The sequence below is a fragment of the Macaca fascicularis genome, chromosome 5, assembly GCF_037993035.2.
Source record: "Macaca fascicularis isolate 582-1 chromosome 5, T2T-MFA8v1.1".
Lineage (NCBI taxonomy): Eukaryota > Metazoa > Chordata > Mammalia > Primates > Cercopithecidae > Macaca > Macaca fascicularis.
The window spans coordinates 115631639-115659499 of record NC_088379.1 but is presented as its reverse complement, the minus strand read 5'-3'; the positions used below and the strand labels follow the sequence as shown (position 1 = coordinate 115659499).

The following is a 27861-nucleotide window of genomic DNA, read 5'->3' as shown; positions in this document are numbered from 1 at the left end:
ACTTTCATCTGTAGAGTTAGGATTCAGATTAGGAATTAAGCTTTTCATTTGGGGACCCTCATGTTCTCATTAACAAATGCTAAGGGTTGGTCTCTGGTGGTGTTTGATTTTAATCATCAAGACTGGCCTTAGGGAAGGGGAATGTAATTTACCTTCTAGAAATTAATAGAAAATACAGGCTGTATTTGTAGATTTCTATAATTTTTCCCTCAACTCTTTAATGGTCTTGAACGTAAGTGTGGCACAGGTTAGCAGAAATAGTAAAGTCAAGGAGCTGCTGTGGGCACAGTTTTCCAGGAAAATGTCTTTATTTACACAGAAAGAGATCTAGTGGTGACAATAAGCTCTGAGTACATCCATGAGTAATACTAGCAAACTGGTACAGATTGTACAGGTACAAACTGGTAAGGCAAACCTGGTCACCGTCTGGGGTTCCGGGGGTTTTTTTACCTGCAATTAAGAATTATACATATTTAGTTCAAAAGATATCAATTGCGATTTTTGCCATGGTTTTCAATGGCAAAACTGCAATTACTTTTGCACCAACCTAATATGTATTGTCCCCTCACCTCTTTCTCCTAAAGAGGGAGATCGAGGTTATACTTTCCTTACAAACCACCTGCAATATAAGCTATGAGCAGTCTCTGTAAGGTGCTCCTTGTTCATGCCCCGTGTCTATTCAGATAGAATGGGAAGAGTCTGATGTGTGCAGGCCAGCAACCCAGCCGCCTTCCACTGGAAGCCAGAAACCTGCTGTTTACAAGTAGATGACAGTTGGTTTGAGCTACTGTCATCCCAGGTCAAAAACAAGGGAAGAACAAGAGAAGAAAATTTTTCCTGAAAGCCTTTTCTAAGAGGGGCAGAGGTACAAAGATAGTCCAAAATAACTAGATAACTACCGCATGCATGGGCACGCCTGCACCCCTCCCCGACACACATACGCCTATACACACGCAGCCTATGAAACTGGTCTCAGGCTAAAATGCATTAGTGTGGATTCATTTAGCCATTCATTCAATGCATTTATGTTAAGCACCGGCTGAAATAGAATGGCAACTTTATCTAAAAGGAATTTTATGATACAAATTTTGTGAACCAGACCCCAGGAGGTATTGGTACCACTAGGTATGAAGTCATAGGCTAAAGAAGTGGTTTTCACCCTGGATTTACAGACAATGCCTGAAAAATCTGAAGAGGTATTTCGGGGAATTTTAAAATTATATGAGAATATTTTAATTTGCTTTGATTCATAGAGTTTCTGAATCAGAGCACTTGTTCTCAAACTGGGGTTGATCTGAGAGTGTGAGCATGTATTCTTTACTCTTGGGGTTTTGTGACTCTTTTTTCTCCCCACTGAGACAGAGTCTCACTGTGTTGCCTGGGCTGGAGTGCAGTGGTGCTATCTCAGCTCACTGCAACCTTCGCGTCCCGGGTTCAAACGATTCTCGTGCCTCAGCCTCCCGAGTAGCTGAGATTACAGGTGTGCGCCACAGCACCTGGCTAATTTTTGTATTTTTAGTAGAGACAGGGTTTTCACCATGTTGGCCAGTCTGGATTTGGACTTCTGACCTCAGGTAATCAGCCCTCCTTGGCCTCTAAAGTGCTGGGATTACAGGCATGAGCTACCGTGCCCGGCTGTGGCTTTTTTTCTTTAAAATAAATTTACACATTATTAAGGTTTGAATTATCTTAGTTGAGAAATATATCCCTCTGACTTTTATGCTATTTAATAACCTTATTAATCCCCTATCTTTTTTGACAAAGGCCTGACTACAGCTACAGAAATGTAGTAAATGCATGAAACATGTGAGTTCCCCTGAATGCTACCCCTGAACACTTCAACAATTTCTACCTTTTACTACCTCCCCCCCAGATTTTTTTTTTTTTTTAATAAGAAATGGTATGATATGTCTGACCTTTAAGCCTCAGATCGCAAAGAAGCAGCCTCAGTGTTTTCTTCTAGAAATGCCTTTTCCCTGCAAGGAATACTTGCCTGTGTTGTGTTCTGAGTTATATGCAGCTGTATTTGAGGTGCTTGAGAACAAACATAGTCCTTTCTACCTTTTGGAGGAATAATTTATTGAAATGCCACCTCAAGCTATCTATAGTGATGAATTTCCTTTAAAGACATAATCAGACCTATGCTCTCTATCCTCCTGACTTTTGCGATTCCTAGAGAAGACCTATTAGTGTAGCAACCAGAGGTATTCATGTTTTCATCTTCTATCTTGGTTGTGTTGATGCTGATGATCTTAATATCACCTGTCTTAATTTAATCCAGGCCCAAATGTCCACTCCCCTCAGCCTCATGGCAGACATTGTAATTGAACAGAGTTTTCCCTCTTGAGCCCCAAAGGAGCCATAGTCCAGTCTCCTATTTGCAGTCAACAGGAGTGGTGTGCCGCTGGCATGATAATCCCTTTCCCTGGAAAGGACTCATTCATCACAAAAACTTGTAGTAGTCCTTTGTGGATTATCCAATAATTGATCCTTCTGTAGTTAAAATATGAGATTGAAGTGTTGGGAAAAATAATATTCTAATCTTGATGTAGTTTTTAATGAGGCTAATTAGTAACATAAATTCTTCATATAGTTTCAAACGCTTTATAGAGATAATTTTCATGTCCTGAATACTTTTTTTTTTTTTTTTTTTTTTTTTACATTTTAAAATATGGGATATTGTTCTTCAAATACTCTGGAGCTCCTCTGACAATGGCCATTCAGAGGTTAACTGCTGACTCAAAACAGGTCCAAAATCAGTGCAAGTGTCTCCAAGACAAGCAGACCTAGGTCTTTACGTAGTCAACATGTTTGCCTGGATGACTTTTTTTCCCATGCATTTTGGACGTTAAATTTCTTTCCAGTTTGTGTAGTTGGGAAATCTTGTCTCCACTATTGAGTTAAGAGAGATTTACCCATTTCAATTATTTAGAACTTTTCTTATTTTTAGGTCCCAAGTTTTACCTTTCAATATTCTAAGACTCTGGACTCTCTTATGAGCATCAAAAGGAAAAGATCTTATGAGGAAAAAAACAGTTCTTCCATGTACAATACTGAAACTGTATCCCCCCAGCTCCCACAAACTCAAACTCTTGTTTTAAATTGCAGTAAAATATACACACTGTTCAGATTGTTGAGCAACCGTCACTCCATCAACTTCCAGAACTTTTGCATCTTCCCCAACTGAAATGCTTCTCATTCCACACTAACTCCCCCTTCACTAAACTCTTAATAAATAGCAAGAAGAGCTTTCTGTTTCAGCAGAAAACCGTGTGCTCATTTCAGTGAATTATGGGGTTGCAGGCCACTAGAACAAGTGAGAGGAAGAGAGCCACTAACCTGCTTTGTGTGCCAAATCTTTGAGCACCTACTATTTGGATTATATTAAAACCTGCTGAGATTTTGTTTTGTTAGAACTTGGAAACATCTGCTGTGAGCCCAGGTCCTTGCTCAGTTGAGCATGTCATTGTTTTTGAAGCTCTGACTCAGCAGCACTCTAGCTAGCTCTGGGAAGAGGGACTCAGCTGTGTGTCACAAACCACACACACAGAGTAGCCTCTCTGTGTCTCTTGGTGGCCAAGAACACCCTGGGGATTTCCAAATGCTTGTTGCTTTTCCTGCAGCTGCAAAGGTGTAGTTAAGAAGGGACACTTGGGTATAAGGAACACCATGCCCTGCCTGAAAGCTGACTCTTCCATGATAATAATTGGACCAAAGGTTAGAGAAATCATGATAAAGAGAACATGAGCCAGGAGGTAGCTAAAATGACATGACTGAAACATCCAAGAGTCTAAAGTCCCATTGCTTGTACTTGGCCAGCATCCTTCCCGTTATGCCAACAGGACATTTGAACAAGAAAGATTGACCAACTCAAATGCACAGTTCCTCTGATAGTTAACATTTCTGGGTCACTCCATAGCTTCTGGAAAGCCTGAAATTACCTTCACTTGGCATGACTCTGGCTCATGACAAATTAAATGTGACATTATGTGGTTTCCCCAGAGGAAAAATAATTTGTACCTGCTAGAGCGGCATGACTGATGCATCTCAGCTGCCATATCCAAAACCGTGCGAGGACTCGGTTAGCTCTTCTGGAGCCCCACCAGTTCCCCCTGCTTGAGGGAAACTACCACTGTTTGGGTTAGCAGTCTTGGGGATAGTAACCCTGATAGAGCATTGAATGGTATTACTGATCAGCTCCAGAGCCATTGCTGCAAGACGCTCAGTTTCATTCCTGCACCCACCATCCCGCATATGTGTTCTGGAAAAAACTCCTAAGCAAATTTAAGTTAATTTTGTCATTGAAATTTTGGGACATGTTTTCTCCCCTCCTACCCCTCCACTCCACTCCACTCCCTAAAGTAACTAGAAACACCCAGTGTGTCTCAGATAAACCTGAGACATACCCTCATCTCCAGACAGGAGAAACACAAAGCCGTTCTTAACTCCAGAATTGTACCTTCCACTTTCCATCCCACACTGGCCCATTCTAATATGGTTTTTCTTAATCATTCTTTAGACAGTAAGATTTTAATATAAAAGTGATGATAGAGTTAAACTAAAGAATTAGGATGAAATGCATATCACTTTATGACAAATTTATTATAATGTGTTTGGAATTGTATGGGGATTTATATTTTAGTTAATGCTAACAGACTCATAAAAGCATCTATTCAATTATGAATGACTCAATTTGTTTTAAACATACAGTTTCTTAGACATCTACCTTCTTTACACTATGAACAAAGGTAGCTGGAATTGATTGTGTCTACGTTATTGTCGACAGAGGGATTGGAGGCACAGAGTAGTAGTTATACAGAAACGGTGGCTCTCTGACAGGCACACAAAAATAGCACAGTTTAACACTGAGAAGTAGACCCCGGGTCTCCTGACACCAGTTTTGTCCCTTAAGTATGAGTGTTACCATCAGCATCCATCATTCTTAGCCTGCCTGACATTTATGGACACCATAAAAATCAGGCATCTTGCAAGAGAGAAGATGACTTCAACAAAAATTTGATAGTAAGTTCAGAAATATGACAACTGACAACTTTCCTATTTATTTAATTTTTGAGATGGAGTCTCGCCCTGTCATCTGGGCTAGAGTACAATGGCGTGATCTTGGCTCACTGCAACCTCTGCCTCCCGGGTTCAAGTGATTCTCCTGCCTCAGACTGGGATTACAGGTGGCTGCCACCATGCTCAGCTAATTTTTTATTTTATTATTTATTTATTTATTTATTATTTATTTATTTATTTATTTGAGATGGAGTCTCACGTCTCACTCTGTCGCCCAGGCTGGAGTGCAGTGGCGCAATCTCGGCTCACTGCAAGCTCCGCCTCCCGGGTTCATGCCATTCTCCTGCCTCAGCCTCCAGAGTAGCTGGGACTAACAGGTGCCCGCCACCACCCCTGGCTACTTTTTTTTTTTTTTTTTTTTTGCTTTACAGTAGAGACAAGGTTTCACCATGTTAGCCAGGACGGTCTCAATCTCCTGACGTCGTGATCCGCCCACCTCGGGCTCCCAAAGTGCTGGTATTACAGGTGTGAGCCACCGTGCCAACCTAATTTTTGTATTTTTAGTAGAGATGGGGTTTCACCATGTTGGCCAGGCTGGTCTCGAACTCCTGACCTCAAGTGATCCCCCCCTGTCTCGGCCTCCCAAAGTGCTGGGATGACAGGCGTGAGCCACAGCACCCAGCCAACTTTCTTTTTCTATTGTAAACAAATAAGAAATAATACTATTTAACAGTTTAGTAGGAAAATAAACTAATAGCTCTCCTAATGAATGGAATGGGGCACCATCTGTATCCTTCCAGCCACTGTCATTAGAACCTTAGAAGTCTTTCCCCACAGCCCAGCATGCTTTGACCTTGCCTGGTGCAAGCGTTTTAGGCCATCTGTGAAGTACATGAGGGATAAGGCAGGAATAAGTACTAGCTTTTTTTGCGCTTAATTAAATTTCAGAAGAAGAAGATCCAGGGCCAGGCACGGTGGCTCATGCCTATAGTCCCAGCACTTTAGGAGGCTGAGGCCAGCAGATAGCTTGAGCTCAGGAGTTCAAGACCTCATCTCTACTAAAAAAGTTTTTTTTAATCAGCTGGGCTTGGTAGCACGTGCCTGCAGTCCTAGCTACTCCTGAGGCTGCAGTGGGAGGATCACTTGAGCCCAGGAGATCAAGTCTTCAGTGAGCTGTGATGGCATGTAGGTGACAGGGCGAGACCCTATCTCAAAAACAAAATAAAAAATTAAAAGAACCTTCTAACTCTTGTTTTTACACAAAAAGAAGCCAGGTTTGAGTTCACCAAACGTCATGAAGGATGTCAATTTTTCCCATGTGTTATAACCACAGAGATAGGAAGGAGAAAGATGCATTCACCTGCATTAGCCTGTTTCTGTCCCGCATCCTAGTGTATCTTCCCTTATTCTCTTACTCGATAATGTAATTGGGTGTATTTTTCACTGGGCTTGCTCTTCATCCAATTTTACATAAATGTTCTACAGTCTATTTTCAGAGCCCTGAGACTTTTCAGTGAAGCATTGCAGATACATAGCATCTACCCACCTCAGCATAATTCTAGCTTTCGTAATATAAATTCCCTGCCTCAGAAGCTATGGTCTTTTCCTTCAAAGGGATATTGTTAGACGAAATTTTGATAAATCCTGGAAAGCTTTTCAGTTAATTCTATAAAATGAAAACTGTTATTTTCAATTTCTCCTCACTTGATTCACTGGTATAAAATATTCCTATTACGCTTGTCAGCAAATGTGTATAGAAGAGGACGTTTGTCCCCCTTTTTCTGTCTGTCTTTTGTTTAGATTTTACTTTTCTCACTGCCATTTGACAAGGCTTCGTAATTTACAGGGAGCTCACAAGGACATGTGTTTGAGGGGCACCTTTTGTCATGTACCAAAGAAAAAGTATGGTTTTACTATTCTAGAGAGGCCTTAGAACATTTTGCTGGGCACTTGAGCTCCAGTGCGTTTCTTTTGATTGATAAATGATCTAAGACAAGTCACCGGTCCCCTCCAGGTGATATTTCCTAAGATGTATAGTTGAGTTGGGAGTTGGCAACATAGTTGTTAATGTCCCTTCCAGATCAATGATGGATAAGATTTTGTGTGAAATACCTTGAAAGAAACATTTGCTGCTTGCTGACTGTGTGTGAAGAGGGCCATGCTGATTATCCACTTAATCCTCAGGCAATTCCATGCTACTCTTTTAAATTATCACCATTTATATAGACGAGGAAACTAGAAATAGTGAGGACAAGTAACTTGTCCAGGGTCACAGAGCTAGTAAGTACCAGTCATGGGTTCTAATCCCATCCATGTAACCCTCCAGTCCTAGCTCAGGATGTCTACCCTCTTATAAAACTGTAAGTCATCGTTATTGGTGGTCAAGGATCTCACGTACCTTCTTCCCCTTTGTCTTTCAGGAGATACAATATTCATTGTTCTGAGGAAGCAGAAGCTGATCTTCCTGCACTGGTATCACCACATCACTGTGCTCCTGTACTCTTGGTACTCCTACAAAGACATGGTTGCCGGGGGAGGTTGGTTCATGACTATGAACTATAGCGTGCACGCCGTGATGTACTCTTACTATGCCTTGCGGGCGGCAGGTTTCCGAGTCTCCCGGAAGTTTGCCATGTTCATCACCTTGTCCCAGATCACTCAGATGCTGATGGGCTGTGTGATTAACTACCTGGTCTTCTACTGGATGCAGCATGACCAGTGTCACTCTCACTTTCAGAACATCTTCTGGTCCTCACTCATGTACCTCAGCTACCTTGTGCTCTTCTGCCATTTCTTCTTTGAGGCCTACATCGGCAAAATGAGGAAAACAACGAAAGCTGAATAGTGTTGGAACTGAGGAGGAAGCCATAGCTCAGGGTCATCAAGAAAAATAATAGACAAAAGAAAATGGCACAAGGAATCACACGTGGTGCAGCTAAAACAAAACAAAACATGAGCAAACACAAAACCCAAGGCAGCTTAGGGATAATTAGGTTGATTTAACCCAGTAAGTTTATGATCCTTTTAGGGTGAGGACTCACTGAGTGCACCTCCATCTCCAAGCACTGCTGCTGGAAGACCCCATTCCCTCTTTATCTGTCAACTCTAGGACAAGGGAGAACAAAAGCAAGCCAGAGGCAGAGGAGACTAATCAAAGGCAAACAAAGGCTATTAACACATAGGAAAAAAATGTATTTACTAAGTGTCACATTTCTCTAAGATGAAAGATTTTTACTCTAGAAACTGTGGGCACACACACACACAATCCTTTCTAACTTTATGGACACTAAACTGGAGCCAATAGAAAAGATAAAAATGAAAGAGACACAGGGTGTATGTCTAGAACAATAATGCTTTTGTAGAAACTAAAGCCTTTTTAAGAAATGTCCGCTGCTGTAGCCCCCATGAGAAAAGATGTCTTAATCATCCTTATGAAAACAGATGTAAACAACTATATTTCAACTAACTTCATCTTCACTGCATAGCCTCAGGCTAGTGAGTTTGCCAAAACCAAAGGGGGCAAATACTTCCCCAAGGTTCTTCCTGGGAGGATGGAAACAGTGCAGCCCAGGTCCCATGGGGGCAGCTCCATCCCAGAGCATTTCTGATAGTTGAACTGTAATTTTCACTCTTAAATGAGATATGAAGCATTATCCTTTTGTTCAGTTGCCCCGGGCTTTTGAACAGAAGAGTAAATACAGAATCGAAAAGATAAACACTTGACCAAACAATGTGAAACAGGTTGTGTAGTATTTGTAAAAAGGCCCGGCCCAGGACCACAGTGAGCTAGAAAAGGGAGAAAGGCAGCGGGAAAAGAGATGAGCCGAAGATCAATTCGAGAGACAGACGGTGTGTATGCCCCTCCCTGTTTGACTTCGCACACACTCATAACTTTCCAAATGAAACATTGTACCGCATATATTTTCAATATTTTTGTGAATTCCAAAAGGAAATCACAGGGCTGTTCCTGATACTGGGGGAACACTGTGTTTCTGCATCATCAGCATTTGCTCCCCAAGCAATGTAGAGGTGTGTAAAGTGCCCTCTGCTGGCTGAGTGGCAATACTACAACAAACTTCAAGGCAAGTTTGGCTGAAAACAGTTGACAACAAAGGGCCCCCTATAAACTTATCCCTCAAATTTTAAGTGATATGAAACACTTGTCATATCTTTGGCCAAATCAGAAGATACTCACCCTGCTTCAAGTCAGCTTCAGAAATGTTTTAGAAGGGACTTTCGCTCTGGAACTCAAAATCAATTTATTAAGAGCCATATTCTTTAAAAAAAAAAAAAAAACTGGATAATATTATCTGTAATACTTCAGTCCTTTACAAGCCAAATACATGTGTCAATGTTCCTAGTATTTCAAGGAAGCAATTATGTAAAGTGGTTCAATGTGACATAATAGTGTTATAATTGGTTAAGTAGCTTAATGATTAGGCAAACTAGATGAAAAGATTAGGGGCTTCTACACGGCATAGATTCCATGCACACAGCCACGCATACACACACACATGTGGGGAACAATGAACTTCAAAGCCCAAATGAATAGAAACACATTTTCTGGCTAGCAGAAAAAAAAAAAAACAAAAAAAAAACTGTTGTTTCTCTTTCTTGCTTTGAGAGTGTACAGTAAAAGGGATTTTTTCAAATTATTTTTATATTATTTTAGCTTTAATTGTGCTGTCGTTCATGAAACAGAGCTGCTCTGCTTTTCTGTCAGAGATGGCAAGGGCTTTTTCAGCATCTCGTTTATGTGTGGAATTTAAAAAGAATAAAGTTTTATTCCATTCTGTGTGAATGGTTTGAGCAGTGAACAAAGAATCCATGCAAACCAAGTCATGACTGGAAGAAATGGGGAGCGGGGGGCAGTGCAGGGGAGGAAAGCTGTTACATCTGTGTTAAATGATTGTGAGTGGTCTATAATGTCTTGAAGTTGGTTCATAGATGAGACACAATTGATGGAGGAATGTATTACAAATTATGCAAAATCTGACATGAGCTGAAAAGACAGGTCCTGTTACAAGAACTAATAGATGCTTAGGATGCAAATGTCATTTTGAGCTTCGCAAATACATGATACCGTGCAATAAGCCTTTTTTCCTTATAACAGAAAATGAGAATAATTAAAATGAGGAGAAGGCCACATAACAATTGACTTGAGTTTAATTGAAAGACCCATTGGAGGCTCATCTGGTTGATTTAATTATTTAATTCAGTGATTTATTACAGATCTCTTAATGCAGGTTAGAATACGGAAGTGAGCATAAACCTTAAAAAGACTCTGAATGATGCTTCCAAAGCACTTTCATCTTGGTATTAGGTTCATGTTTGTCTTTACTTGTAAAATAATTTGGAATTTTTGTTTACAGGGTGAATGTCTTAATAGTTTTAAAATTAGCTAAATATATCTAAAGGCATTTCCAATGTTTATCATGGGAGGAAAAAAGCCACATTTTTTTAAAAAACAAAACAAAACGAAATTTTGGTAGTATAGGTTCAATGCACTGTTTTTAACATCTCAGCTTAGCTGCTTTAATCATATCAAGATATGAGGCTGGATCACTGGCCCATGACAAATCTGAAACCTACCAGAGAATTGACTGCCACATAGATAATCCTGCTGTCAGTTAACATTCCAGAAAAACTTGGGCAGGCAGGTTTTTATAACTGCCCCACTATGCTGCAATAGATTATCTTTCTATTGAAGATTTTCCACTGCATCCCAATCCTACTATGGTGAAAACATTGTTCTTGGACTAAAAAAATCCTTTATTTCACACACACACAATTTCATACACTAGGTCTGAGCATCAACCCAAGCCCATGAGTTTGCAATGAAGTTCTAGTGAGAAGTGCTCTATTCATAAAGCAGGGGGTTTATGTGACCTTCTAGTGTTGCTTATGGGAAAAGAGTAACTACCATATTACATCTAACGGAAGGCCAAAGTACCAAATTAAAACCACAGATTGAAGTTGTTCTTCAAAGTCACTTACTCCCATCCTTCTAATTATGCTCCACTACAAAAGTAAGGGGAGAAGAGGTAATGCTGTACATGTACATTGCTAGAGGGAAAAGAAAGGCTTGATTATATCCCCTCGCTTCTCCACCTCTCTGCTTACATAAAGAAACTGATTAGAAAAGAGACTAATGTATCTGGACTGAGTTAGAAACTTCGTATGAGTGGGCTTTGTAGAATTGATGGGAAAGACAGTGGGAACCTAGGAGAACAGAAGGAGACCCACGGAATGTCTTTTTTTCTTTTCTTTCTTTTTTTTTTTTTTTTTTTTTTTTTGAGACAGAGTTTTGCTCTTGTTGCCCAGGCTGGAGTGCAGTGGCGCAATCTTGACTCACTGCAACCTCCGCCTCCCAGGTTCCAGCAATTCTCCTGCCTCAGCCTCCCAAGTAGATGAGGTTACAGGTGCCCACCACCACACCCAGCTAATTTTTGTATTTTTAGTAGAGACAGTGTTTCACCATGTTGGCCAGGCTGGTCTCAAACTCCTGACCTCAAGTGATCCACCCGCCTTGGTCTCCCAAAGTGCTGTGATTATAGGCGTGAGCCACCGTGCCTGGCCCAGAATGTCTTTTTTAATCAGATGTAGCATCTTCATAAGGTAAAGCCTGTCACATCAGAGTAACAAAGCTCCTGGAGTAGAGTGATGCTAGAATAGAATGTTTCGGAAGTCTGGCCATAGTCCCAGATTCTGAATTACCTGGGAGAGACAAGATGCTCAGGTTACTATTTTTTCTTTATTCTGATAGTACAGCCTCTACTGAGAGACCATGTGTGTGTCACACAACCGAGGCAGCTAGGGCATATTCTGAGGGCTTTTTTTTTTTTTGCTGGGGGTGGGGGGTTGCTTAATGATTCTTTAACAGAGTAACTGGATTGGCCAAGGTCTGATTCAAGAGGCTATGAGGAGAGTGGAGAACTCTGCCTCTCAAGAGTTCAGAGCTTTAAGTTGTATAAGCATAGTCCATGTCCACCTCTTGTAAACACTTATTTCCTTAAAAGTTTCCATCGTGAAAAATAATATCATGTCAAAGTTTTATGAGCGCCCAGAACGTCCCAGTAGTCAAATGTAGTGTCTTTCTCTAGTCTCTGTTTTCGGTATTAAATACCTTGCTCTCAATTTAGGATGATCGTAAGGCCTATGTTCGTGCTGTGAGTCATTGTCTCCCACAGCTTTTAAAACGTCTTTCTGTGTCTTTTCTATACAACACCTGATTCTTTGTGCCTCAGACTCATTGCCATCAGGAAGAGACTCTGCCAAGATCCACCACCACATTTGGCCAGTGGTGTATACACATTAAAGTGAGCGCTGATGAAATCACAATGCCCTATTTTGTTCTGACAATCAGTATGAAGGGGTAGGTCCCAGTGTGCCAATGAGCCAACACCTCTGTATGCTGGTATCCAAGACTTACACAAAACAAGTGTCAGTGCAGTCACGGCATTTTCTTGAATCTGTTGTGGTAGACTCCAGTTATAAATTTGTGAGCCATATGGCACAACTCATGGCTGAAGAGGCCAGTAGAGTGCACCTGCACAGAGCATTGAAGAACATACGCAAACCTGTTGAATCATCAAGTTATTTTCCTCATCCTCAGAGACTTTGACAATTCAGGGCTCACAGACGGCAGGGGAGAATTCTCAGGCTTCCCTTCCTCCTGAATGACACTTTTTAAAGGAAGTGATGTGGAAGTTGTTCTAGAAGTTAGATGGACAGTGGGAGCACATTCGTGAGTGGGGCTTGGGAGGTCTCAAAAATGGCACTTTGATTTTAGGCTGGGCAGGCAAAAGTCTCACGGTAAGATATATTTCATTGGACGTCCAAACTCACAACTGCATTGTACTAACCTCTTCTGAAGTAACTGGTTAAATTAAGAACTGGTCCCATAAGTCAGGGTCAAGCCACATTTATAACCCATTCGGGCCAGATGTGAAGGGTTCTGACTCATGTTGGTATTTAAATGCTGTTACTTTCCCAATGCTTAGTAGCACTTGAGACTTTATTTCAATCGACAAAAACCAAGAAGGTCACAGAAGTAGCCTAATAGTCCTCCCTGGTCATATTCGTTTCAAACAGGTCTGCCTGTCTGGGCATATTGAGGCAGGAGGTTGCTTGCTGCTATCTTGAAAACCACTGGAAGATTCAGCTTCTTGGGGACCTCAGAGCCTATGTTCATATGGAAGCCCACCCATATAAGCCTCACAGAGCAAATCACAGCAATGTTGAAGTTGTTATTTTCAAGTGCTTATTTCACATTAAAAAAAATATTTTTTCCTGGTGTATTAAAATTAAAAATAAAATCATAACTTTTGATTTAAAATCAAACTGTGTTTCTGTTTTCTCTCTTACTCTGGGCAATTTAAATGGGACATCTAGGACACTAAGGGTTCCTCAAATATTCAGAAATGCCATTTCCACCCTTTACACCCATAGGCGTGGGGCACAGAGATGAGTCACTAAAACTCCTCACTTTCTAGTAGAGCCCAAAGATGCTGTAGCCCTCAACTACTACTGACTAAATGTCCATAAGATGTCCAGCCCTTCAGTAATGCCTTTCATTCATTGATAGAGCATTTTACAATTCACATGCTTTCTACCTCTGTTGGTTCACCAGAGCAGTGTTTTTTTGTTTGTTTTGTTGTTGTTGTTATTTTGTCTTTTTTTTTTTGAGATGGAGTCGGGCTCTGTCCCCCAGGCTGGAGTGCAGTGGCAAGATCTCAGCTCACTGTAACCTCTGCCTCCCGGGTTCAAGCGATTCTTCTGCCTCAGCCTCCTGAGTAGCTGGGATTACAGGGACACACAACCATGCCTGGCTAATTTTTGTATTTTTAGTAGAGACAGAGTTTCACCATGTTGGTCAGGCTGGTCTCGAACTCCTGACCTTTGTGATCTGCCTGCCTCGGCCTCCCAAAGTGCTGGATTACAGGCGTGAGCCACTGTGCCCGGCCACCAGAGCAGCCGTAATGGGGCAGACAGTCTAAATTGAATCTCCATTTTTATAGATGAGGAAAATGTGCTTGTTAGATCCAGTGTTACAGAAGTGGAAGGAATGAGATTTGGACATCATCTTAGCTGGATTTTGCTGCAGCCATTCAATCTTTTGAAAAGAATGAGAGTATAAATGAATAAAATGCTAATACTTGGTACTGACCTTTGCCATGTCATTGGACAGAGCGTCTCAGGGTGAAATATATGCTAGGGAAAATAATGGGTACAGCAGCTCCTTCTTAGTTAATGACGCAGTGAGTTACTCACACGCCTGCCAGCTACTAGCAGGAGTAATCCAATTCATCCACTCCCCGATCCCTAAATAATCTAGCCTTCAAATTCTAGTGTTCTGGAAAGTTCTATTGCATATTTGATAGGTGAAATAGTTTGTCATTCTTCATGACTTTTTGGCGCATCGTTACAATGTGTACAAAAGCAATGTCCCTATGGCGTTTATATTTAAAACCCAAGAAACCGTTATTTGTGCAGGTTTCTCACGGCCAAATTATTGCCTCTTTTCACATCTCAGAGTTGTTAAAATGGAACTTTGCCATCTATTTAATGTATTTTCTTAACTTAGGGTCAAATGGGGAAAAATCCCATCCTGCACACAAAGTGTTTTTATTAACTTCAAAAAGGGATGGGGAGGGGGAGGAAAAGCAGACTTCAGGGAGCATTCCTGTTTTGTTACCAAAGTCCCAGAAACCTAACACAGATGACCGTGCCATCATGTAGCTTCTGTTACATGTCTCACAATTTTTCTTTAGTTCAGAAATTAATAAAGCATACATTAAAACATACAAGCAGATCACTGTCTAGCCAACAAAAATGCTGTACTTACGGAACTCCAAGACCAAGATATAATAGAGCATGTTCCTACAAAAGAACAAAAATGGGCTCACAATACTAGTATTTTGGAAATGTAACCATTTCTGGCTCGTTTTTTTTTAATTTTTTTTTTTAGAATAAATGAATGTAGGTGGGTGTTCTAAATCAATAGGCAAGACAAATACAGTTAAAATAACTGAAACAGCTCCCCACTGGTTGGTCTGTAGCTGATTAATCTCCAGCCTTGGTAGGTCTGGGACAGGGTCTCGGTTATTACCACACACTGCTTCCTGAGACCAAATTGGGAGACCCAGCTGAGTGCAGGGACTTCCACAGTGTGTGTGTGGAGGAGGAGGGGCTATATTGTGTCCCCCCAGCCTCACAAAACTAGATACACACACGTCCAGAATTACACATGTGCCCTCTGACTGTAGCACCATCTCACTAAGCAAAGGACTCCAGGCAAGACAAGAAGCTCTAGGTCAGGAAAGATTGGATGCTACTGAACTAAAAGAGACTGTTACCTAATTATCCCATTTTATCCCTTTTATATTTTTTATATCCATTTTGTTTATTATTTCTTTTTTGAGACCAGGTCTCGCTCTGTCGCCTAGGCTGGATTGCAGTGGTGCGATCACGTTTCCCTGCAACCTCAGCCTCTCGAGTAGCTGGGACCACAGGCACGCCACTCTGTAGAGACTGGTCTCCTTATATTGCCTAGGCTGGTCTCAAACTCCTAGGCTCAAGCTATCCTCCCACCTTGGCCTCCCAAAGTGTTGGGATTACAGGCATCAGCCACCACGCCTAACCTATATCCATTTTATGTTTAACTGCTTTTCATTGTTTTCATCTATATAATAGTTGAAGGAAGGAACCTTTGGGATTTTGCCTTATTATGCATCACAGAGTATGTATTTATTTGGGGAAAATCATACACACACACTATGAAAGCACCATGGCAGCCTAAGGGTTAAACACATACCACAGCCCGCTCCTGACACGCCACCGTCTCACCACTGGATTCTGTCATCTTTGGTATTTTCAGCCCCCCTTCCCTGGGTGAAAACCCTGTGCTACACTCTGGGGTTTCACACACAGCTTCCTTTTCTATTGACTACACTAATTCCTTTCATACTAGAGGGAAAACCTATCCCCCTGGGTATTTCTCTGCTATGTTTTATTTGTGAAAACTCCAGTGAGTATTTGCTAAGGCTGTTAATATCTCTCTACGAAGAAAAGAAAAACAGGGTTCACTATTCCTGCATCCTCTACTGCTCACAGTTATATATGAGTTACTATAAAACACCAGAGCTTTTTTGCAAAACAAGCACTTTTTCTGAATTAGAAGCAGTTCTAATTTCAACTTAGTTTTAGAATAATTAAATCGATAGAACATAAATAAACCTACTGAGCTTTCCAGTAGACTTAGGCCGCCATACCAACTCATTTGTTCATTTACATCTAACCTAAGTTTCCCTAGGACCCCTCAGTTTACAGAGACAATTTAATTCTTTCTTCCTTTCTTTCTTTCTTTCTTTCCTTCCTTTCTTTCTTTCTTTCTTTTCTTTCTTTCTTTCTTTTTCTTTCTTTCTTTCTTTCCTTCTTTCCTTCCTTCTTTCTTTCTTTCTTTTCTTTCTTTCTTTCTTTCTTTTTCTTTCTTTCTTTCTTTTCTTTCTTTCTTTTTTTGTGCTGGTTTGTAGCTCCCACTGATGTAGGACCTCTGACTTCCTGCCAAGTCCCTTGCATCTAATTCTGGAAATTGCCAGATTAAGTCTCGCAGCCTCTACCCGGCATTTCTTTTACGTGGTCACCCACACCCCACCTCCCAGCCTCCCACCCGTGCCAGGCGCAGCTGCTGTTGCATCTCTCCAATGGGCCCTGAAATCGCTGTGCACAGCCAGGTTCAGCAAGTCTCAGCAGGCATCCCCCTTCTCCCAGAAAGGCAACGGTTCCTCTGCTCTGCAGTGGGGCAAGATGTCCCTTTTCTCTTAATTACACATTCTGTGGGAGAAAGCTGGCCCCCCTCGACTCAAGAGCCAGACATGCATCCAGGGGGCTGGGGGAGAGATTCGCGGAATGGCCACTGTGCTGCGGTAGAATCTCGACTTCCTCCCCCGCATGGGTCAAAGCTTCCCTCAGGTTTTGAACTAATCAGACCTATTACCTTCTTCCCCATAGAGGAATGCCCTTTCTGGAACTTCCTCAGCCCCACTGCAAATAGACCTGTGGCCACCACGCCAGCTTCCTGGACCTGCTCAGACATATCTGGGCCCAGCAGAAGTGAGTTCCTTTTCTAGAAGCCCTAGATCTCCTTAGGGTTCCCTGTTACCTGCCCCACCACAGGTGCGGACGTCCTTGAGAGCCACTTAAATTCAACCCAGCCACCATGCTACATATGTAAAGAAATAACAAAGTACAAATACTTAAAACAACACAAGTCCTTGCCTTTCCTGTGAAAATCAGTTTTTTGAATCGAAAGATCAAACTGCAGAAAATCACAATAATTACGTGGATTTTCTCCATTTCTGATTCATGGCTATACAAGTGCCCACTTCCTCTTCCTGGGAAGTACAGGCTGGAGCTCCCTGGTATGTTGTCAGAGCACTGTGCTTTTCTACTTCATGAGACTTTGACCCCAGTAAATATATACCTAGTTATTTGTGTACTGTCTATTCAACATCTGTCGTGTTCTACAGATTACAAGCTCTGTAGGATTGGAATCAAGTTTGTCTGTTCTCTCCAGAAATTCCAGGCCCCTGTAGAAGGCTAAATATTTGTCGAAAGGATAAATATATTTTAGCATATGGTTGTAGGTACCATAATAGATCTCTATCTTCTCCATATGTCTGTGTGTTTAGTGTGTATGTCTGCATGAGTGTCTGTGTGTGTGTGTTGAGAAATTCCTTGTGATTTTCCATTTTCTACTTTTAAACAAGCAGAAGTGTGTTTTGACCCATTGGATTATGACTGTTTGCTTATTCCACTGGAAATTTCACAATCTTCTGTAATATTGTGACTGTGATTAGCAAAAGTTCTTGTCTAAGACTTCATAACATACGCTCTGGAGTTTAACTGCCATCTGCTTGGGGATGGTTATTTGCCCCTTCTGTGTCTCAATTTCCTCATGTATGCAATAATAATGATACCTACTGCAGGCCAGGCGTGGTGGCTCACGCCTGTAATCCCAGCACTTTGGGAGGCCAAGGCATGTGGATCACCTGAAGTCAGGAGTTTGAGACCAGCCTGGCCAATATGGTGAAACCCCATCTCTAGTAAAAGTACAAAAAGTATCTGGCTGTGGTGGCGGGGACCTGTAATCCCAGCTATTCGGGAGGCTGAGGCAGGAGAATCTCTTGAACCCAGGAAGCGGAGGCTACAGTGAGCCAAGATCACGCCATTGCACTCCAGACTGGGCGAGAAGAACAAGACTCCGTCTTGAATAAATAAATAAATAATAAATAGTACCTACTGTATAGAGTTATTATGATGACTAAATTAGATAATACTTGTAAAGCCCTTAGCATATCTCTTAATACATTTTGTGCTGTTATAACAGAACATCTAATACTGGATCATTTATAAAAAATGGAGATTTACTTCCTATAGTTCTGGAGGCTGGGAAGTCCAAGGTCAAGGGACCTGCATCTGGCAAGGGCTTCTTGCTGCATTATCCCATGGTAGAAGGTGGAAAGGTAAGAGAGAGAGAGAGAGGTGGGGGTTACGGAGGAGAGAGAGAGGTGGGCAGAACTCATCCTTCTATCAGAAACCCACTCACTGGATAACTAACCCACTCCCACAATAATAACACTAATCCATTCATAAGGGCAAAACCCTCATGGCCTAATCACCTATTCAAGTTTCCATCTTCCAATACTGTTGCATTAGGTTAGTTAAATTTCCAACACATGAACTTTATGGGACACATTCAAACCATAGCAGCATAGTTACTTGGTACATAGTAATTGCTTAATGTTAGCTAAGCAATTAATGCAATTAATTAGTATGCTTAATGTTAGCTACATTAAGCATAGTAATTGCTTAATGTAGTATTACTACTACTACTATTGTGTTACTTCTTAATTTCTTTTTTCTGATTGGTCTACTCATAAGCCTCTATTTATTCTTCACTTTGATACTACAGAAATTTACCTATGGAGCTTCTCTGTCTTATTATTATAACACAAACTACAAATGAAACTATAAACAAACATCTTTCCCAGACTAACAGAGAATGAGGTGCTAGGTAGAAAACTATAACTCTATTAGGGAAAATGTAAAATATATTTTGACATATTCATTGTAGTTTGTTTTTTGTTTGCTGTTTCTAATACTCATTAATGATTTATTAGCCAAGGCTTTTGAAAGAAAGAAAAAAGTTTCATCCGAGTGTCTGCTATTTAATATATTTTTAATCTGTCCTAAAGATCATTTTTCATGATAATACCACTTCTAGTACTAATGATGTAATAAAAAAATTTCCTTGGGAGACAGAGGTGAATTTCTATATTGTAGAGCTTAAATATCAGTTTCTGCATAAAGCAATTTGGAATTGCGAAGGGTATTACTACAAACACAAACATCTGAGTTTAAAATAGAATGGCCTTTATCATGGTCCTGATGGGCAAGTCTGTCAAGATCATGTGTGTCTTTCTATGAGGTTTTTCAGTAAAATAAACTTGACTCTCAAAACAGACAATTCCCAAATGATTAGTATATTCAAACCCTAAATCTGTGGAGTTTACATATAAAATTCTAAGCTAATTAAATAGGCACTTGTCACTCAAAAGTAGTGAGTGAAATATTAGTCACTAGAAGCATCATCAAATGTACACCTACCTATTCACTTGCTGTTTGATTATGTTTAGGCTTTGTACTGCACCCAAATCTCATCTTGAATTGTAATCCCCAGGTGTTGAGGGACGAATCAGGTGGATGGTGATTGGATCATGGGAACAGTTTTCCCCACGCTGTTCTTGTGATAGTGAGGGAGTTCTCACGAGATCTGATGGCTTTGTAAGTGTTTGGCAAGTTCCTCCTTCACCAGCTCTCTCTTTCCTGCTGCCCTGTGGAGAAGGTCTTTGCTTCCCTTTCATCTTCCACCATGATTGTAAGTTTCCTGAGACCTCCCCAGCCATGTGGAACTGCGAGTCAATTAAACCTCTTTTCTTTATATATTACCCAGTCTTGAGCAGTTCTTTGCAGCAGTGCAGAAACGACTAATACAGCAATAAACTCACAAAAAAACCTTTAAAAATGGGCCGGGCATGGTGGCTCACACCTGTAACCCCAGCACTTTGGGAGGCCGAGGCAGGCAAATCACTTGAGGTCAGGAGTTCGAGACCAGCCTGGCTAACATGGCGAAACCCCATCTTTACAAAATATATGAAAATTAGCCACACATGGTGAAACACGCCTGTAATCCCAGCTACTTGGGAGGCCGAAGTAGGAGAATCACTTGAACTCGGGAGGTGGAGGTTTCAGTGAGCCAAGATCTTGCCACTGTACTCCAGCCTGGGTGACAGAGTGAGACTGTCTCAAAACAAAACAAAACAAAAAAAGCCTTTTAAAATGTCTGTAAGGAGATCATGGGAAGAAAACTGTATAAATTGTCAGAAGCTGCACCTGAACTGAGGAAGCACAACTGCTGTTTGTTCTTTCAAATTAGATTAACTGCATTTTGGGGTTTTAGGTTATACATTTTGCTTTAACAATGGGAACTGTATAAGCCTCATTTGATTTCAGCATAATGCCACTAAAAAGCACTCTCCTTGTCTAGGATTTCGGCACACTGTATACTTCTGTATTACTTTGCAATTATATTACAGTGACTACGTTTTAATTATAACAGCATATTTATCTCAAACTTGTAGTTCTAGTTGATGGATTTCAGCCTTCTTCCAGGTCCCAGCTCTGAAACTAGAATAAAGCCAAGTATCCCTAACAAATAAAATAGTATAGCCTGTTTACTGCTCCTTTCTTCTTTTTATTACATAGACATTGTTTATCAAGAAAAGCCTTTAATACATGCAAAAAATGATTTTAGTCCTTATGAAAATGTCTCATATTTACATATATGCATATTTTTAAAAGCAGTGTGAAGGTTTCTCTATATTTTGAACTACTCTTGAGAACTTAATTTGTAAGTAATTTTATTGTGCCTAACTGCTGGCTAAACTTCTTATTATGAAAACTTTTAAACATATATAAAACTAAAGAGACCAGGTGTGGTGGCTCACACCTGTAATCCCAGGACTTTGGGAGGCCACCATGGGAGGATTGCTTGAATTCAGGAGTTTGAGACCAGCCTGGGCAACATGGCAAACCCCTCACTTCTATAAAACTAAAACAAAAACAAAAAAAATTAGCGAGGCATGGTGGTGCATGCCTGCAGTCCCAGCTACTCAGGAGGCTGAAGTGGGAGGATCTCTTGAGCCCAGGAGGTTGAGGCTGTGGTGAGTGGTGTTTGTGCCACTACACTCCAGTCTGGGTGACAGATGAGACCCTGTCTCAGAAAAATTAAAAAAAAAAAAAAAAAAAAGAAGAGAGAATAATGAGCCCCCATATTTCCAGCACTTAGATTAACATTTATTAATATTTTAATATTTTGCCATATTTATCATGTTTGTTTTAAAGCAAAGCCCAGGAATTATGACATTTTACTCTTAAATACTTCAATAAGCATTGCTAAAAAATAAGACATTTTCTCCATAACCACAATATTGATGACTCCTAGCAAAATTTACAATAATTTCCTGCTATCATCTAATACCCTGTTTTTATTTTTTTTTTTTAATTTTCCTGATTATCTTCAAAATGTCTTTTTACAGAGAGGTCCTCCCTGCTTTTTCGTCTAAGCCAAGAGATTTATTAAGGAAACAGAGTCAATGGTCCTATGAAACGTCCCACATTCTGGACTTTTCTAATTGTTAGCTTGTGGCATCATTTAGTTAATTCCTCTGTCCCTAGTATTGCCTACAAAACTTAATGAGACTCAGGCTTAAGATTTTTGCAAGAATATTTTAGGTGGTGCTGTCAACTTCATATTGCTTCTCCCAGGAGGCATGTGATGTCTGGGTGTCCTACTTTTAGAGAGACTAGGATTGATCAGGTGGTACAGACAGCAATCTCATAATTATAATGCTGACTTTCCTCCCTTCTACTGTGGATAAGTACCCTGACACCTTTCAAATATCCAGTTTCCTATAAATCTTTCACTTAATCCTTTCGGCATCCTTTGTTTGCTTGTTTGTTTGTTTGTTTGAGACAGTCTTGCTCTGTTGTCCAGCCTGGAGTGTAGTGGTGCAATCTCATCTCACTGCAACCTCCACCTCCCAGGTTCAAGCAATTCTCCTGCCTCAGCCTCCTGAATAGTTGGGACTACAGATTCCCGCCACCACGCCTGGCTAATTTTTGTATTTTAATAGAGACACGATTTTACCCTGTTGGCCACACTGGTCTCAAACTCCTGACCTTTAGTGATCTGCCCATCTCAGCCTCCCAAAGTGCTGAGATTACAGACATGAGCTACCATGCCCAGCCTTTGCATCCATTTTGATAACAATTGCCTGAATCATTTATTTCTTTGGGGGATGAAAAACTGAGATTTTATAATTTGGTCATTTCTTCCACATGTAATAACTAAATATCTTTTGCTTAAAAAATCATTCTTTAACCACTAAGGTAATTTGGGCATTAGAGATACAATTCATACAGACAGGATAGAGAAATCCTTAATTTTTTTTACTTGAATCACTAATTTTCAGAGCATTAATTTGATGCACCAGCCACCTGCAAAGGGGACAGACAAATCTTGAGAACTTTTTTCTTTCTTGTTTCCATTACTTTTATGACCTTATGAATTTTATATAATCAATATATTTCAGCCAGTAGTAGTCATTATTCTTTTTTGGCTGCTCAAATTCTCCCACCTTTGGCAGTGGGAGTCCTTCAACACAGCTTCTGCATTTTCTTGACATGTGCTCAGTAGTCTTGGATATCTCCCTCCCTTCCTTCCTTCTGTCCATCCGTCCTTCCTTCCTTCCTTCCTTCTCAGCACAACAGGACATCCCAAGCTCACTGCATGCATTTGCAGACCCAGAATCAACCATTTCTCTAAGGAGTTATGATTTCCTTTAGAGAGGAAAATGACCCATTTTTTCCTACTCTAAACTACTTCTATTTCAGAATGAATCCAAATTTAATTATATCGCCAGGTTGAAAATCAACTTATTTCAAAGACTAAAAATCCTCTTCTGTGCTGCTGGCAAAAGACATTTTAATTAATATAATTACCAGGCATACACAAGTAAGATTATCAAAGAGCCTTGGGCATTTCCTCATTGGTTCTGCAATATTCCTAATAAGTTTGTACAAGACCGTTTTATCCCCATGTAACAAGGTAGGCTGAATAGAAAAGCAGAAATTTAATTGTACAGGATGTTAAATGCATGTAAACCTTAAGGCGTCCCTTACATTCTCACACTATGAACAAAAGCTAGTCGAGGCTTTAAAGAAATTGTACAGAGCAGTCCAAAAAGTATTATGCAAATGATACTGACAGTTATTTAATTAAATTTTAGTTAAATAATTAAAAAGACATGTTTTGATCATAAATTTAATATTTCATTCCATGTCAAAATAGAAAAGGATTGACCAGGCACATAATGTCCTGGCTACAACAAACATTCCTTGATTTGTTCAGTCAGTAAATACCTATGTGCCTGGAAACTTGAAGCATAAATACTTATTCCTTATAGCTGTGACGTTTTAAATTAATTTCTAGAATAGGAACATTTTTGGAATATGTAAATCAATCACCATTGAACTATTTTCACAACTGTCCAAGGTAGGATAATATTAGCATGATGTATTCAAAAGATCTAGACATATGAAGAAGAAATTGGCCTGATTTCCCCAAATATCAAATCCCCTGAGATCCTTGGCACTTCACAGTTGTGGTTTGGGTTAGGTTTTCAAGCCATAAATCTGCTTTACTCTGTTTTTGGTTGCCAACTTGTCATTATCACCCTTCCAGACAGCCCCCACCACCTCATTGCCCGACATCTTTTCTACCAGGGTGAACTTGAGCCAAATGTATTCTTCCCCAGAGGACGCTTTATGGTTGAAGGGCCCAAGAGAGTTCCTAGAAGAACATTTTTCCATTTGAGTTGGTCTCTTCGTCAGTAAACACCTTGTCACCAGAGCTGTGGCTTTTCACTGTGATTTGTCAAGTGTGGCCTGATAGCCAAGTCTTCCATTTAAAGGGCACGCTGAGGAAAGAGCCCTGTTCCAGGCAGCACCCGCACTAGGCTTCCTTTAAAGCCTTCTCTGAGCCATTCTGCATGATCTTGGCCAAGTCGCTGGCCTTCCACTCTTAGTTCCTGCATCTCCAGCTGATCTTTGAGGGTCATAATCACTCCAACCCTTTCTCCCAGCTAAAGTTACATATGTCTCACTGAAATCCTTCTATAAATTCACATTGGTACAAAGACATGCTTGAAGTCAGATTCAGGCTACTTTCTTCATTTGGATCGCCCTACTTTGGTTCTTTTCAACTGGTACAGACTCAGAATTAAGTGGAGAATTTATAAAAGTAGACTGAAAAAATAATAACCGAAGACCCAGGAACAACCACCACCAACCTGACTTTTTCAAAATAAATGGGCTGCAAAATAGAATTGATAGAAAAATCAGAAAATAATCCAATTCCTCATTTAACTTTGCAGGGACACAACCTTGCTTGAGCATAACTGGAGTGTGATGTAAGCCTACAAGTTCCTTCTCCTGGTTACGGTTATATCCTTGGAAGTTGTGTCCCCAAAAAGCTAAGAGCATGTGCCCTGGAGTCAAACTATCTAGGTTTCGATTTTTATCACTAACTAGCTGTGTGACCACAGGCAAATTACTTAATTTCTCTTTTCTTTTCTGTGGAAAGTGGATCGCAATAGTACTTCTCTCATAAATAAGAAAAGTTCTCAGACAGTGCCTGGTACATTTTCAGTCCTCAGTAAATGTTAGCTAGTATGCGTCATACTGAGCAACTACTCCTGACAAAAAAGAGAAAATCTGATTTTCTTCAACATATCACCATCACCCTTCATCACCCACCTCCAAAAGCTCAGGAGTCACTGCATTTCTTACTGATCACAAAGCACCTGGGGGGACATCTAAATCTTCAAGGCAGTCCAACAGAGAAACCATAACCTCCAAATATTTCTTGAACACTTTCCTCGAGTTAGTACTTTTCCAGTTGCAGATTAATCAAACCCATGCTTTGCCATTATTGCTCTCCAGAGAGCTGCTCAAAAATCCTGTCTCCTGGCAAGGGAAACAATTCACCTCCATTGCATTTTTTCCCCCAAAAAAAGGTCATAATTACTTGTGGTCTAACAAATGTACATGAATGCTGAAATGTGTAAGTCCTTCCCTTTTAACAAGATACTTCGGCCCACTACCCCTACACCGCAGACCTCAGCAGCTTTCACTTCCAATATTTCATAACTGATGGCTTGAACAAAGATCAAGTACTTCCTTTCCCCAAGATTGCTACAATGGTTATAATATTTTCACAAGAAAATTTATAAATGGGTTTCCACTAAATGCAAAATTTCCCCAAATTCCTTCACGTATACTGAATGAGGGAAGAAATTTAGAGTTACCTTCAAAAAGTACTTCTTTTCTTTTCTGCTGTGAGGACTAGCCAGAGAAGGCTGAAACTATAAAAACATGCCTGAGGCTTATTTGTTTATAAATTATAAGTAGATTTACATTTGCAGTTCAATAGCTTACTCTAGCAGTTTCCCAGAAGCTTTCAGAGAAACACATTTCTCAGGTGCTTACATATTGAGGCAAAATGGATTTTTCTACACAAAGCGTTAATTAATTCTGGTTCACATATTAAAGTATATATCATTGTGCATATATAATATGGTATTGTATCCTTCTTAGCGAGTTAGTTGTAAGCAGGGCACAGTGGATTAATTCACCAACTTGGAAACTCGCTTCAATTACAGCAGACAAAAAAATAAAAGTGTTCTTACCTGCGAAACCAACAGACAGACATTCTTAGGGGAGAAATGTATGTATGTATTAGGAGGCCTTGTAGGGAATGAGAAGAGAACCTTGCTACAATAAACCTTTTTGTTAACACTTCATTAATAAATTCACTTGTATTTTCCCTTCAAATTAATAGGCTTTTCTACTTAATTTTACAGGTGAACATTAAGGAAAACATAGCCTTCTGTAGGAGAAAAAATATAGCACCAGTTGCACAGCCACCATTAAAGGGAAACTTTTTCCAGCTGCAAAAATATGAACTGCCTTTTGATAATATTAGTTATAATGGATAATAACAGCTATAATCAGATGTTGTTTGCCATCTTTACCCTGAAGCACCCATCCCCTAAGTGTGTGTGTGTTGGCTGATAATAACAATGAAGAGGCCAGGCATGGTGGCTCATGCCTCTAATCCCAGCACTTTGGGAGGCTGAGGCAGGCAGATCACTTGAGGTCAGGAGTTCGAGACCAGCCTGGCCAACATAGTGAAATCCCATCTCTACTAAAAATACAAAAATTAGCTGGGCACGGTGGTGTGAGCCTGTAATCCCAGCTACTTGGGAAGCTGAGGCAGGAGAATCACTTGAACCCGGGAGGCAGAGGTTGCAGTGTAGCTGAGATGGTATCACTGCACTCCAGCCTGGGTGACAGAGCAAGGCTCCATGTCAAAAACAAAAGCAAAACAAAACAAACGAACAAAAAAAAAACAATGGAGAGTTGCCAGCTCTTTATGTATGTGTTTGGGGGAAGTTGGGACATGCAATGCAGACCACAGCCAGTACTCACTCATGTATCAAAGACAGGCCTCCCTACCCCAGGTGGGGCCAGTTCTGCGGTGCAATTTCTGCTCCAGATCTTCCACAAGGGGAAGCTAGTCTCTAGGGGAGCCACATCCTTGTTTAGTTTTCTCCCCTACCCTACTTTTGCTTCTCTCATGCCTCTTCTTCAGCGAGCACTCTCCCGATAACAACCTCAACAAGAAATCCCACACCAGGTGCCACTTCCAGGAATCCAGTCTAAGAGTTGGTATGGCATACAGTTCTAGGAAGCAATACTAGATATGGGATCCTCCAGCTGGATCACCAGGCTGCAGGATGGAAAGAAGAACCACATCACTGGTGGGAGACAAGGCTAATCCCTGGCCTGCTGATTGCTAAGACCATTACCTGTGGAGAACTGGGATGAGATACAAGTGGAAAGAGTTACGTGAACTGCTGCAATGAGACAGGTGTTTGGAAGGGACGAGGAAAATAGTAACTATAAGGACTGGGGAACTGATTTAACAAAGGGAGGAAGTGATCCGTTGATCGATAGATCTGTTGGCAGATCTGTTAAATAGCAATTTAAAGCAAAAGAAGAAAACTCTTTGCAGTTTTTATAGTGACCCCCATCTCCTGTGGCTTGAAGACTTAACTATAAGAATGGCAGAACTCGAGAGAAGCCTGGATTCCCTGCAAAAGCCAATCTCCCAGACCAAATCAACCCTCCATGAGGAAGAAGTGAGTGCTGAGAACTCGGATGGGGCTATCTGAGTAGATGCACTTGAGAACCTTGATGCCCCCAGATTTCCTTGAACTCTCCAAATCTGCAGTGAAGGTCCATTTTCCATTGTTGGAAGATAGAGCCTCCCCCTGGTGTGCACACACACACCCTTACTTGAAAAGCCTTCACCTTAGACAAGTGCCTAGCTAGGCAATGCTTACCCTTCTCATTATCTGCCCCAAACCCCTTCCTGGCCACCAGACCCATAATTAGGGTCAAACCTCAGCACACCCAACCAAGAAAGGGCTGGGCAAGTTAAGGATAGAAAGGGGCTGTCTTTCCAAAGAGCCACAGCACCTGGTTCACTCACATACATCATCAATAAGTTGGGGGCACATGCCTGGGAGTAGATCAGGAAGGAGAGAAGGATCACAGAACATGACATATGCAGCAGAAAGGAGCAGTTCAATA

At 40.8% G+C, this 27861-nt stretch overlaps 1 protein-coding gene and 1 long non-coding RNA gene across 4 annotated transcripts in view; one reads left to right on the top strand and one right to left on the bottom strand.

The window, feature by feature from the left end:
• ELOVL6 (ELOVL fatty acid elongase 6) overlaps positions 1 to 13362 on the top strand; it is a 151558-nt gene extending 138196 nt beyond the window's left edge. For 2 of the 3 annotated variants that reach the window (XM_015450755.4, XM_005555689.5), the window contains exon 5: positions 7440 to 10167. In XM_015450755.4, the coding sequence (XP_015306241.1) occupies positions 7440 to 7864 (425 nt within the window). In that variant the 3' untranslated portion in view covers positions 7865 to 10167. Of the gene's footprint in view, positions 1 to 7439; positions 10168 to 13113 lie in introns of those variants that run through there. The other variant, XM_074040311.1, reaches the window with a different exon arrangement.
• On the bottom strand, positions 290 to 7548 carry LOC135970978 (uncharacterized). The gene is made up of 2 exons (XR_010586955.2): positions 7418 to 7548; positions 290 to 450 (listed from the first exon to the last, which is right to left on the bottom strand). It is a non-coding gene; the product is annotated as an uncharacterized lncRNA (long non-coding RNA).
• Positions 13363 to 27861: the final 14499 nt, after the last annotated feature.